Consider the following 15,768-nt stretch of genomic DNA (forward strand, 5'->3'; position numbering starts at 1 on the left):
CCTGAAGCAGGTTGAGTGCTGATATCAAGCAATAAAGGACTTTATATCAATCTTTCATGACTGTGGCTATAGCGACAAGAGAGCAGACCTGAATGCTGTCCTGGAATTCACAATTATTCTTTTTTTGTTTGTTTTGTTTTGTTTTTAAGCAACACCCAGTGATGCTCAGGGCTTACTCCTGGCTATGCGCTCAGAAACTGCCCCTGGCTTGGGGGATCATATGGTATGCTGGGGGATCAGAGCGCGATCCATCCTTAACTAGAGCAGGCAAGGCAGATGCCTGACTGCTTGTGCCACCACTTCAGCCCCCACAATATTGTTTTCAGCAGTGGTTGTAGTGTTTAAGTGAAGCAGACTTGGGAAGACTAGTATTTCATGCTCAAAAGTGCCTAGAAGCAACTGTGGCACCATGCAGTTCTGGATTAATTTTTAGTCATTAGTGCTTGAACATAACTATAGTACCAAGATCAAATGGATTGGGAAGTATCCAGGGACACAGGTAATGAGAGACCACCAAGGCCTGGAGTATCATGTTTGAATAAATCTTGCTAGCAAGCAAAGGTCTAAGTTCACAAGTGCCCAGTGGTACCTATTTGCAGAGTTCATTTAGGACTGAACAGAAACCACAGTTTTGAAACCACAGATGTCAGGAGGCAAGTATGCACTAATTTCAGGACAAAACTCCATGTGCCTAGTGGCACCAGTTAGTCAAGGTTGAGCAGGACTGGGAAGTGATCAGTGTCAAAACTGTCAATGCTTGATTAATACTAGGATTTTGTGGTTGTAAAAATCTGGAAAATATCTGGGAACCCATTTCAGGGTCTCTAAGAGGAGACTGGGGCCTTAGTCATATAGAATATACTTCAGGGCTGGCAGAAATAGACTTTGACAGGACAGACTTGATGATAAAGGAGCACACCAGGCAGAAGAGCCTCCCAGGCCACAGGCTTTTGAAAGGTCCTACAGGAATTTTTTTCTATAAGGGACATTTGATTTGATTTTAAGCTGAGGTTAATTAGGAGTCCTGTCTGCTAGGATTTAGCATTCTTGATCACTTTCTCTCAAATTCAAGCTAGTTCAATTATTTACTAGAGGTGGGTGGAGGTCTCCTTAAGCATTTACTTTTAGGGACAGTTACACTGGAGAATACACTAGCATTGACATTGACTAGGTTGTGAAAAGTCATTAAAATAATTTATACCAATGACTTTGACTCCTTTTTGTGCTCTTGATTTCTTGCCTCTTATTCTAGTTTTCTAAGTACAGGAAATAGGACTATGGTATGAGATGTTCAGCACATCTCTAGCCATCAATACAGCATAACATTCTTCACCTTAGAAATCTCTAAAGAACTTTTATTCACTACTGGTGGGAATGCTGTCTAGTCCAATCTTTATGGAAAGAAATATGGAGATTCCTCCAAAAGCTGGAAGTTGAGCTCCCATATGATCAGCTATACCACTCCTAGGGATATGACCTAGGAACACAAAAATACAATACAAAAATCCCTTCCTCACACCTATATTCATTAAAGTTTTGTTTACAATAGCCAGACTTTGGAAACAGCCTAGATGCCCCTCAATAGATTAATGGCTAAAGAAACTGTGGTACATATATACAATGGAATATTATGCAGCCATCAGAAGAGATGAAGTCATAAAATTTTCTTATACATGGATGTATATGGAATATATTATGCTGAGTGAAATAAGTAAGAAGGAGAGAGATAAACACAGAATAGTCTCACTCATCTATGGGTTTTGAGAAAAATAAAAGAAATTTGTATAATGATTCTCAGAGACAAAATAGAGGAGGACTGGAAGATCCAGCTCACGACATGAAGCTCACCACAGAGAGTGATGGATGCAGTCACAGAAATAATTACACTGAGAACCATCATAACAAAATGTGACTGAATGAGGGAAGTAGAAAGCCTGTCTATAGTATAGGCTGATGTGGGGTGGGTCGGAGGGACACTTGGGACATTGGTAATAGAAATGTTGCACTGGTGAAGGGTCTTTTTTTATATATATAAAATGATAAACAATAAAAAAAGAAATCTCTTCCTGATTACAGATTGCTAACCTAATATTTTTATCTCTCTCTTTCTCTCTCTATCTATCTATCTATCTATCTATCTATCTATCTATCTATCTATCTATCTATCTATCTATTGCAAAGGTAGCTCTCTTTCACCAATCTGATTGGGAATGTCCTTTTTCTTCTCTTGCTAGGAAATCTTTGTTCCTCAGAACTTGGGTGTAGTTTTATCATTGTGTTAAGTGCACTCAGTTTTGATGTAAACTAACTTGTATTTTGGTATAGGACTATATACCAAAGGAGGATGTTAGCACCATTTCCCCCTATTTAGTTAGGGAAAGACTTTATTTCCCATCATAGTTGAATGACTTTTTTAGGGTAAGTATTCACGGATGAATGTTTTTATCCTTTAGAATGTGATTATGTCATACTACTCTTTCATTGTCTTTGGATTTTCTGCTGAGATATCTGATGATAGCTTGATTGTAGTGCTTTGTAAATTATTTTTTCTCCCTTACAGTCTCTAGTATATACCTCTTTATTGATGACTTTTGATAATTTAACAATTATATGCCTACATTAATTAAAATAAGGCAAATTATGAAATAAACATTACTTATTGATATAAAGATATCAGGAAAGAAAGATACATTAATACATTGCTGTGCTGCAACCTGGTGAAATCATTCTGAAAAGAAATTTGGCAACAAACATAAGAGCTATAAAAATTATCATATTCTTTGACCCAGAAACCCAACCTTTTGGAATACAGCCCAAAAATGTAATTCAAAAGAAATAAAAAACCTATTTGTATAAAGATGTTTATAGCTATGCTATATATTACAGACAAAAATTGGAAACAGTCCAAATACCAAAGAGTGAGGGAAACACTTAGGCAGACTTTGATACATTAATGCAACGGAATATTTTATTCGTATTAAAATTAAATACATGAGAACCATGAATATATAAAAATGATAATATAAAACAATTAATAAAATGCAGAGATCAAATTATGTATATGTAATTATTACTGCTATTTAAAGTTACATCTATATTACAAGGACGACTAAATAAACTACATAGCTGGTAATTCAGTGCTGACATTTTTTATATTGTTGGTTGAAATACTGGAAATGCTTATGTGTTTCAAGATATATTTTACTTTATATACTTAGTACATATATACATTAAGAAAGATAAATTTCCATTTTTTCCTGAAATACATAAGGAAAAATGCTTATCAGTACCTTTTCCAACCCAAAGTGATTTCTCTAATCTCTTGAGTCTTCTTGGCTTCTAGATATGTGGAAATATGGATCCCTCTAATTGCCAATATAGTACCTATTGATGTGCTTGTTACTTTCATTTTTCACGTAATGTTGTGTTCAAGTTTGTTGATCTATTTATAATAAAATTAGATGTGTACTTATGTTGACATCCTGGAATCATCTAGGATGTCCTGCCTGTCCTTCACTTACTGGGTAGAAACATCACTTCAGTATGAATTTTAATATTTGACATAGAGAAAATGTATACCTTACCATATGCTTCCCTGGGGAATGGCACCTGCATTTAATGAAGACCAGCCCCTTTGGATTCCATTTATTTTAACTTTAAAAGACTTCTTACTTTAGCAATATTCTCTTTTTATAGCATTGTTCTAACACTTCTCTTCATGAACATAGAAACCTGTTCTGCAATCTTTCACATTAAAGGGGAAGATGCCAAAATCGTCTTTGACTTTACATATCCATCACTTTATTTTTCTTCTCTCCTCCATGTAAAATTTTTCCTAAGAGTTATTATATACATCTTTTTAAATCTCTCAATCCAATTACTCTTTTTGTTTGTTTGTTTGTTTGTTTGGGGCTCCTGGTCTGCACTCAAGAATTATTCCTTGTAAAACAGGCAAACACAGGGGATGCTACAATGAACTGGGTGGAGTCAGCTGTGTACAACTGTCCTACTCACAGTACTATTTTTCCAACTGCAACTATTTGCTCATCCTTTGAAATGACTGTTATGACTCTTCCAACCACTTTAATGAATTGTTTCTCATGGTGACCAACAATCAACATTTTGTCATATTTAATAACAATCTTTACCCCACCCCCATTAATTGACATCCTGCCTGGCTTACTGGCAGCACTAACACTTCATTAAAACTCTCCTTTTGTTTTTAGTTTCTGTGACATCTCTTACTTTCCTTTTTATATATATTTAAATCACTTTATTTAAAGATACCATATTATGAAGTTGCTCACAATACATTAGTTTACAGGTTCATGGTAACAAAATTACTTTAAAAAGGAAAGAACACATAATATACCATGTCAACAAAAAGAAAAATAAAAACCATATGATCATATTAATAGTTGAGAGGAATCCCATTCTTGATAAAAACTCTCATAACGATGGAAATGTAAAGAGCTTTTCTCAGTATAGTCAAGACCATCTAGCATAAGCCAATGGCAAATATTATTCTTTTCTTTTCGGGGGGCACACCCGTTTGATGCTCAGGGGTTACTCCTGGCTATGCGCTCAGAAGTCACTCCTGGCTTGGGGGGACCATATGGGATGCCTGGAGATTAAACCGCGGTCCATCCTACACTAGCACTTACAAGGCAAACGCCTTACCTCTAGTGCCACCTTCCCGGCCCCGCAAATCTTATTTTTAATGGTGAAAAATTAAAAGCCTTTCCTCTAAAATCTGTACAAGACGAGGCTGCCATCATTCACCACTCCTATTCAGCATAGTGCTGGAAGTTCTTGCCATAGATATTAGGCAAGGGCATCCAGATAGGAAAGAAAGAAGTCAAGCTATCACTGTGCAGATGACATGATATTATATCTAGAAAACCCTACAAACTACCAAAAAGCTTCTAGAAACAATAGAGTTGCAGGCTACAAAATTAACACAGAAAAATCAATGGCCTTCTTATACACCAATAATGATAGAGAAGAAATGGACATTAAAAAACAACCCATTCACATTAGTGTCACACAAACTGAAATATCTTGGAGTCAACTTAACTAAAGAGGTGAAGGACCTATACAAAGAAAATTACAAAACCCTGCTTCAAGAAATAAAAAAGGACAAAAGGAAATGGAGACACATACTCTGCTCATGGATTGGTAGGATTAACATCATTAAAATGGCAATACTCCCCAAAGTACTGTACAGATTTAATGCAATCCCTCTAAAGATACCCATGACATTCTTCAAAGAAGTGGATCAAACACTCCTGAATTCATTTGGAACAATAAATACCCATGAGTAGAAAGAGCAACCCTTGGGAAAAGGAGTAGGGGAGGCATCATTTTCCTTAACTTTAAATTGTATTGCAAAGCTATAGTCATTAAGACAGCATGGTATTGGAATAAAGACAGACCCTAAGATCAGTGGAATAGACTTGACTATTCAGAGAATGTTCCCCAGACATACAATCAACTAATCTTTGATAAAGGGGCAAGAAATACAAAATGGAGCAAGGAAAGCCTCTTCAATAAATGGTGTTGGGCAACTGGTCAGCTGCTTGCAAAGAAGCAAACTCAGACCTCCATCTAACACCATGCACAAAGGTCAAATCCAAGTGGATTAAGGACCTAGATATCAAACCTGAAACCATAAGGTATATAGAACAATACGAAGGTAAAACATTCCATGACATTGAGACTAAAGTTATCTTCAAATTGGAAGCAGCAATCTCCAAACAAGTGGAAGCAGAGATAAACAGATGGGACTATATTAAGCAGAGAAGCTTCTGCACCTCAAAGGAAATAGTACCTAGAATACAAAAGCCACCCACAGAATGGGAGAAACTATTCAGGCAATACCCATCAAACAAGAGATTAATATTTATATATACAAGTTATTGACAGAACTTAACAAGAAAAAAAACTAACCCATAAAAAATGGGGAAAAGAAATGAACAGATAATTTCTAAGAGAAGAAATACAAATGGCCAAAGGGCACATGAAAAACACTAATCATCAGGGATATGCAAATCAAAACAATGATGAGGTACCATCTCACACCACAGAGACTGGCACACATCACAAAGAACAAAAACAATAAGTGCTGGTGGGGATGTAGGGAGAAAGGAACTCTTATTCACTGCCGGTGGGAATGCCGTCTAGTCCAGCCCTTATGGAAAACAATATGGAGATTCCTCAAAAAACTGAAATTGAGCTCACATATGATCTAGCTTTAGCACTCCTAGGGATATACCCTAGGAGCACAAAAATGCAATACAAAGATCCCTTCCTCACACCTATATTCATCACAGCACTATTTAGAATTGCCAGACTCTGGAAACAACCCAGATGCCCTTCAACAGATGAATGGCTAAAGAAACTGTAATACATAGATACAATGGAATATTATGCAGCTATCAGGAGAGATGCAGTCATGTAATTTTCCTATACATGGATTTATACTGAGTGAAGTAAGTCAGAGGGAGAGAGAGACACAGAATAGTCCCTCTTATCCTTTTAAGCAAAATAAAAACATTACTACAATAATGCCCAGAGATGAGGGCTGGAAGAACCGGCTCACAAAGACTGGTGAATACAGTTAGAGAAATATTACACTACCATGACAATGTTAATTAGTGAAAGTAGTAGAATGCCCGTTTCGTATATAAGCAGGGGGTGTGGAGGAGGGAGATGGGGGCATTGGTGATGGGAATGTTGCATTGGTGAAGGCAGGTGTTCTTTTTGTAACTGAAACCCAACTACAGTCATGTTTGTAATCACGGTGTTAAAATACATATATTATTTAAAAAATGAAGAAAAGAAAGAAAAAGAAGAAAAAATGCACCAACAAGAAAATTTGTGAGAGGAAAACTGTTTGCCACAGACAGTGTTGTCCATGCCAACATAGGCTCATGCCCCTCACCACTCATGCGGATGCAGCAAAAGACATTAAAAGGAAAGGGGAACCCATAATGACAAATCAAAACAGAGAAAGTTTGGCAACAAATTTCAATAGTTCAGAGTTACTAAAACTTTTTAGACAGAGGAAACGTTGGGGCTGGAGTGGTGGTGCAGGCAGTAGGGCATCTGCCTTGCAAACAGCTGCCCAGGATGGACCTGGGTTCAATCCCCTGGCATCCCATATGGAGCGACTTTGAGTGCATAGCCAGGAGTAACACCTCTGGGCCTCACTGGGTGCGGCCCGAAAAAAAAAAAAAGAAAGAAAGAAAAAAGAAAAAAGGGGAAAGGTTTAAATTTCTATATTAGCTGATAATGAGTCAATGAGTTATAATGTAAATTCATCTGCCTATCTAAACCTTAAATATTGTGAGATAATGTTGTTAGACCAAGACTAATACCTCACAAAAAGGAACTAAGTATTACAAGAAACATTGAGCCACAAGGACGGTATGGATAGCTGGTCAAATATTTTTCTCTACTGGAACATAATATGTGGTCTATGTACTTCACCCCAAAGCATCTTTCTCATCTTAGAATTTTTAGAAATAACTATATTTATTCCATAGTATGACATGCAAAATGTGCCTTAGTCCATACTATGATCTAGAAGCAATCAACTCTCTCAACTGTTTTCCTGTTCCAGCTATATCTCTAATTTGAGCCTTGCACTCTACATACATTTGCATGCAGCTCTTTGAGATATTTCCTTGCACCCTGTATAATGCATTCTGCCTGCATTGAACATTCAATTTTTTCAATCTGGATCTTGCCTAAAAGAGCAGGATGAACAGAGAGAGCATTAAATGTACTGTCTCATCTATAACCAATGCTTTAAAATTATTAAGGTTCAGTAAAAAAGAAATAATATGATAGGAATTCTTTAGGATATCAAGTAATAATAAATTTAACATTTAAGTTATATTTTTTAAATATGTGCAGTATTTTCAACTTTTAAACTAGTTCTACTGGCAGGATTTTATCAAATTTTGCTTCTTATAAAAATCATAATATAGAGTAGAGAAGATTTTCCTTTTTTCTTTTTTCTTTGTTCCATCTGAGCCTTTGTTGTGGTGCTCAGGATCCCAAAAGGTATTGTCATATAACTTGGTCCAATAGCTCAGTGGTCAGGCTCAGTTCTCAGTGCTCAGTGGTAGCATTTCCAGCTGATAAGGTCTCAGTAGTTGTACAAAGGGATTCCAAAATCACCTTGGAAGTGTTTATGTGGCACTAGGGTCACACTTGGCAATGCTAAGGAAAACTGTGCAAGAATCAAACTAGGGACTTAGAGGGATTTAATGCAAAACATGTGCTCCATCCTTCTGAGCTATTTTTCTGGTCTAATGATATTTTATTATAGAAAAAGTAAGGTAATTATATAGCATGCCATAATACTTAATATTCTTTTTTTTTTTGAGGGTGTTATCTTTTATTGACTGACTAAGGAAGTTAGAGAAATAAAACAAAACACAGTAATATGCTTAAAAAATTAAAGAACATTTTCCAGGTACAAATTTTATAAATACAAAACAAATTCACAAATTACTCTGAATGCTAAATAAATAGCTAGTTAATAAACTCAAACTTAATACCTCCAGCAAGCACTGGTACAGCACTTCAAGAATATAAAATTGAATTCACTCATGTGTAGTGTTAAAAGAATGTACTCAATTTTTAGACATATACACTTTTCCCCTGAATTGTGCTATCATAGAGGCTTATTTGAATGAATAAGTTCATTAATATCACACTTTCAAAAAAAATATCACCAATACTTAATATTCTTTTCCAACAATGCATCACTTCTAGTCCATCATGGAATTTGTAGTATTCCTCCCAATTCAAATGTGCCCTGCTAACCATGGGAAGCCTAAAGTAAAAGTTCTTTTATTGTTTGATGGAAAATTTCTATTCTAGAATGGAAGAACACACCCAGAAAGTCTTTCTGCCCTTAAGAATGAGAATAACTAGGGAAAGTACAAATCACAAAATATTTACTACATTTAATAAATAATGTTTTAAGAACAGCTAAATAATATGACCTACCCGTCTAGGAGGGCGATCACATTCTTCCTGGGCCGCCCAATATTAGGGCCATACAAGCTCGCTCTGGAGTAAATCCGGATGGGCTGCAACAAACTCTTCAGCTGGATGTAATCCTTCCCCAACTGGCTGCCATTTACTGCACGGCCATGCATGGTTCGATAGTTATTTGGCTCTAGATTAAAAGCATACATATGCAAGTCAGAATTGAAAAGGATGGGGCTCTGCCAACCTCTTCCTGTCCACAGATCTCTATGCCTTTTTCTAACATAATAATATAATCCAAAAGGGTGTACTCATAGATTTAGAGGATTAACATCATTAAAATGGTAATACTCCCCAAAGCATTGTACAGATTTAATGCAATCCCTCTAAGGATACCCATAACATTCTTCAAAGAAGGGGATTAAACACTCTTAATATTCATTTGGAACAATAAACACCTGCAAATAGCTAGAGCAACCCTTGGGAAAAAGAATGTGGGAGGTATCACTTTCCCCAACTTTAAATTGTATTACAAAGCTATAGTCATTAAAACAGCATGATATGGAATAAAGACAGATCCTCAAATAAGTGGAATAGACTTGAGTATTCAGAGAATGTTTCTCAGACATACAATCAATTATTTTTGATAAAGAGGCAACAAATACAAAATGGAGCAAGGAAAGCATATTCAACAGTGGTGTTAAGACAACTGGTCAGCCACTTTCAAAAAAGTGAACTCAGACCTCCATCTAACATCATGCACAAAAGTTAAATCCAAATGGATTAAAGACCTTGATATCAGGCCTGAAACCATAAGGTATACAGAACAATATGTAGAAATAACATTCCATGACATTGAGACTAAAGGATCTTCAAGGAGGAAACAGCACTCTCCAAACAAGTGGAAACAGAGATAAACAGATGGTACTATATTTAGCAGAGAAGCTTCTGTACCTCCAAGAAAATAATGCCTAGGATACAAAACTCACTCACAGAATGGGAGAAACTACTCACCCAATACCCATCAGATAAGGAGCTAATATTGAAGATATACAAGTTATTGACAGAACTTAACAGGAAAAATATATAAACCCATCAAAAATGAGGAGATGAAATGAACAATTTCTCAAAGAAGAAATACACATGGCCAAAAGGCACATGAAAAAATGCTCCACATCACTAATCATCAGGAAAATGTAAATCAAAACAATGATGAGGTACCATCTTACACCACAGAGACTGGCACACATCACAAGAATAAGAACAATCTGTGCTGGCAGGGATGTGGAGAGAAAGGAACTCTCATTCATTGCTGGTAGGAATGCTGTTTAGTCTAACCATTATGAAAAACAATATGGAATTCTTCAAAAAACTGGAAATTAAACTCCCATATGATTCAGCTATAACACTCCTAGGGATATGCCCTAGGAGCACAAAAATGCAATAGAAAAATCCCTTCCTCACACCTATATTTATTTCAGTACTATTTACAATAGTTAGAGTCTGGAAACAACCAAGATGCTCTTCAACAGATGAATGGCTAAAGAAACTGTGATACTTATACACAATAGAATATTATGCAGCCATTAGGAGAGATGAGATCATGAAATTTTCCTATACATGGATGTACATAGAATCTATTATACTAAGTGAAACACATCAGAGGGAGAGAGATAGATATAGAATAGTCGCACTCATCTATGGGCTTAAAAAAAAAGACATTATTGTAACAATGCCCACAAACAATAGAGATGAGGGCTTAGAAGTACCAGCTCATGATATGAATCTCACCACAAAGAGTGGTGAATGCAGTTAGAGAAATAACTACACTGACAACTATCATAACAATGTGAAGGAATGAGGGAAGTATAAAGCCTGTCTTGAATATAGAAGAGGGGACAGGGAGGAGGGAGATGTGGGACATTGCTGATGGGAATTTTGCACTAGTGAAGGGTGGATGTTCTTAAATGATTAAACCCAACTACAACCATGTCTGTAATCAGGTGCTTAAATAAAGATATTTTAAAAATCAATAAATAAAAAGGGTGTTTAAACCATTTTGACTTGAGGAAACACCCAAGTAAAAAATTTAATGCATTATCATTGAACATATTTTTTACACCCTGGTCCTCATTCTAGACATATAAAATATAAAAATAAAGGGTCCAATGACTAAAGGGGAGGCAATTTGGTAAAGCATATGATAAAGTTGTCATGTTCCCAAAAATACACATTTATATTTTTGTAAACCTAAAATAAAAGAAATCTTCACAAAACATCACTGATCCAAAACACAGAGACTATACTGATTTTCAGGTGATGCTTTATAAGGATATATACTGGGTCAAATAGTATGGCCCAAATTTAAGTCCACTCAGAATCTAAGAATAAGACTATATTTGGAAATAAGGATTGAAGAAAAATTAATTATGAGGCTCTTATCTTCTAGAATATGGTATGCCTTAAATTTAATGGATGAAGGAGAGATTCAAGTACATAAACAGAGAAGAACAAATATTGAGGAAGCAAAGTTTGAAGAGACTCTAACTAGCAGGGTTGTTAGTAGCTATCAGAACCATGCGTTCGATTCTCACAGTGCTTTCAGGAAGCATTAATCTTGCCAATATCTTAATTTTCAATTTATATCTTCTAAATGATGATATAATATTTTTCACTACACCACTGAATTTTTAATAATTTGCTATGACTTAGTCATAGTTTGTTGGGTTTTGTAAAATATAAATAATAGTAAAGTTTTTTTAAAGTAATCATTATACTAAAAAGTTAGAAAACCTTAAAGTTCAATGATCTCAAAGTGACTGAGTGAAATGATTTTTAGTTAAGCCTACTACCCATTTTCTTTTAACCTGGTATTTCAAACAAGCTAAGTCCAGCAGCTGCCCTGATTGCCAATATGATTTGAAAGGAAGCACATGTGCCAGGAATAGTTAGCTTGAGGTTGTAACACTAGTAAGAGGAAACAATATACCAGTAGACTTTTTAGAAATGTAACAGAAAAATTGGGGTGATTAATATTAACTACCATGGGATTTGATAAATCTGAACATATCTCTAATGTCTGGAAAACTGTGAGTACTCAAGAGAGACTGGAGAGGGCACTAGTTATCCATTCTCAGATGTACTTGAAATCCAGTCCATTTGAAAGGAATCCATAGAAAGCATATCAGAAGATAAAAACTCCTAAGATGTATAAACAGCCTGCATCTTCAATGCATCTTCCAAATCATACATATCTGCTGGGAAATGGTAAAAATGGCAATACAATTAAGCTATGTTGAGTGGAAGACCCAGAAAATATGGCCTTAAAATCAAATAATGTAAGGTCAGGGAGATGGCTCAAATAGAACACATATGCCTTATGGTTTTGAGGCCTTGAGTTAAGTCCCCAGAACTGCATGCCCTTCTCTCCCAGCCTCCATCAGAGCACAGCAGGGTATGGTCTGGTGGCTACTGTCTAACAACAACTGGCCCTGTACCTACTTAGTACTAATGGAAGTGGCTCCAGATCCCCAGACACTGTCAAATTAGTATCTTTTAAATCAAAAAGCTTGTGAAAGCATCATCTACCGACACAAGACTATAAAATTAGCCTAAGTTATTAAACAAAAGACAACATACAACCTCTGAGAAGTGGATTTAGAATCAAGAGTTGTTCTAACATTATCTGAGATGCCTAGTTTGAAGCAAAAAGTTCTGACAGGCCCAAGAGCTAAGAAATTATGACCAATAAATAGGAAAAGAAGCAAACAATTGATACTGTCTCATATATGTGAGGACATCAAAATTGCAACAATATTTATGTTCAACGAGTTAGAGAGAGGTGTAACAATTAGAGTATGATGTCATCAGAAAAATAGGAATTAAATATAAACTATTTTTTTACATCAGGGGCCAAAGACATAGTACAGGGGTTAAAGCACTTGCTTTGCACATTGCTGACACTGGTTGGGCCCCCAGCACATATGCCCCCTAAGTACCACCAAAGAGTGACCCATGAGAACAGAGTCAGAATTAAGTCCTGAGCACATCCAAGTGCGGCACCAAAACAAATGCCCCCAAGGGGCATTTTTTGGATGATATTAACAGCAAACTATTCATCATAAGCAATCAAGTCAGAAGATAGTGTGGAATGACATATTCAAGGCACAGAAAGTTAAATGGCCAACCAAGAATTCTATTTTGATTAACAGAACATTAAATTAAGTTAAATTAATAAATAGAACATTAAACCTCAAAATTGAATTTTCCCCTCCCCAGCTCAAAATTGAATTTTTTTAGGAAATACAAATTGAGAAATCCAATTTAGACATTTTCAGAGAAACAGTAGATGAAATTTGTTATGAGGAAATTATAAACACATTGCCTTAATTCTATTCACTTTTAATGAAAAATTTAGAAAAATAAGTCCTATAGGTGAAAGAAACTGACACCAGATATTGACTCAAAACCACACCAAAAAAGTAAAAATATATAACTACAAAGATAAATATAAAATATAGTTGACAATTTAAAATATTCATTAATCTTTGAATAGAAATAAATAGTGATGGCATAAAAATTATAAATCTATAGTTCATCTGTGATATATACTGATATAATATGTAATGATAGTGCAAAAGAAGTAAACAATATATATATAACTGGAGTTAAGTTAGTAAACATAAAGTATTGCAATGTTTTAAATTATTTTAAAAAATTTAGTCTAATATGAAACTACTATAAAAATAATAAAAATATTAGAATGGTACCTTAAGCAATAACTCTTTTGCACAAAAAAGGACAGTTAAAGAGATACAGGGGAACATAAGATCTATATAAAACAATAATCAGTAAGCAAGAAAAGGCAAATTTAAGCATATCAAGAGAATTAAAATATAAATAAAATAAGCATTTCAATTTAAAGTTGAAATTAACAGCAGGCTGAAAGAATAAATGATACTCAACTAAATAATTACAGATTGAAAATAAAGGCTGACAAAATATATTCCATGTTAAGGGCTGGAGCCAAAGAACAGTGGGTATGGTATTTGTCTTTCATGCAGCCAATCTTGGTTTGATCCTTGGCATCCATGAGCACCAACAGGAGTAATTCCTGATTACAGAGCCAGGACTAATCCCTTAGCATTCCCAAGTATGGCCCCAAAATACACAAAAACAACAATTTAAAAGATATGCATGTTAATAGCAACAAGAGACCTGACCTGAATATAGTTGTATATATTTAACAAATGTTAAGACAAAAACATTGCTAAAAAGTCAAATGTTTCAAATATAAGTGAAAATTCATAATGCTAAAAGAATGGATTTATCAAGAATATTTAAATATATAAACACAAATATAATTACCACAAATACATCAAACAAGATGGACAAAGTTGAAAGAGAAAAGTAAAAAATTCAACATTACTAGGATACTTCGACATAATGGTCTCAATTATAGAACAACTCAATAGATAATCAGTAAGAATACATAGGACCTGAAGAACACCATCAGTAATCACTAGGATTTACTCTTCATCCAACAAAAGCAGAATAGACATTCTTTTTAGTGTATGAAGTCTATCCTTCAGGGTAGAACATATGCTAAACTATAAAGTAAGTCTTGTAAATGTGAAGGATTAAGCCATACAATATGTATATTCTAACCACAACAAAATTAAACAAGAATTTAAAACAAAAAGAAATTTGAGAAATTTATAAATATTTGAAAATTAAACAATCCATGAATCAGAGAGAAAGCACAAAGAGGAATTAGAAAATATTTTGAATAATATGAAATTTTAAAGTATGGATAACACCCATTTAACATATGGACAACATCAAAGGCAAAAATCTATGAAAGAAATAAGAAGACAGTTAAAACTAGAGTTTTTGTCTGCAAAATACAGTCAAGAGAATTATAAAATAAGACATATGCTGGGATCCAATAAGAGATATATGGCTATTATACAAAATACAAACAACTCTTAACATTTAAATAATAAGAAAATAACTACCTAAATAATAGGATAAATGCTTAAATATAGATACACTCCATCAAAGAAGATATACAAATAACAAACAAGTATATAACCATATGTTCCACTTCATGTCATCATAAAAATACAATTAAAATGAGAGACTGTATCAGAGAGATAATTCAATGGCTGGATGCATGCTTCTTATATGATGTTCAGGTTTGATCCACAGTCTTCTCTAAGAACTGCTGGCAGTAATTTCTGAGCAATCATAAGTAATCCTGGTATGGCACCAAACCCAAAAATAACATAGAAAATAAATATAAAATGAGATACCAACATACTCTTATTAGAATGGCCAAAATCCAGAATATCTATGAATGGACAAAATCCAGAATATCTATAGCACCAAATGCTAACTAGAATACAGAGCAACAGATTGTCCCAGACAGCTGGGGCTAAAAAAGATATTTTGATTGCTTCTGACAAGACAAAAACATACTCTTTTTATATGATCCAGAAACCATGCTTCTTGTTATTTACATACACACACAAATATTTTTAAAATATGGGTACACATTACCTGCATATAGATATAGACAGAAGAATTATTCATAATTGCCAAAATGTAGAGGTCACAAATATATCATTAGGATGATAAATGAATAAATAAATTGTTATTTCCAGAAAATAGAATTTCACTCAGTATGAAAAAACAAGAGTCTCTTAAGTTTTAGAAGCACATGGAAGAAACTTAAAATCATATAACTGAAACAATCATATA

At 34.7% G+C, this 15,768-nt stretch overlaps 1 protein-coding gene across 3 annotated transcripts in view; it reads right to left on the minus strand.

The window, feature by feature from the left end:
* HPSE2 (heparanase 2 (inactive)) overlaps positions 1–15,768 on the minus strand; it is a 722,966-nt gene that overhangs the window by 257,492 nt on the left and 449,706 nt on the right. For all 3 annotated transcript variants that reach the window (XM_049790877.1, XM_049790876.1, XM_049790875.1), the window contains one exon: positions 9,025–9,196. In XM_049790877.1, coding sequence (XP_049646834.1) covers positions 9,025–9,196 — 172 coding nt within the window. The remainder of the gene's footprint in view (positions 1–9,024; positions 9,197–15,768) is intronic.

This window comes from Suncus etruscus, chromosome 17 (genome assembly GCF_024139225.1).
Source record: "Suncus etruscus isolate mSunEtr1 chromosome 17, mSunEtr1.pri.cur, whole genome shotgun sequence".
Lineage (NCBI taxonomy): Eukaryota > Metazoa > Chordata > Mammalia > Eulipotyphla > Soricidae > Suncus > Suncus etruscus.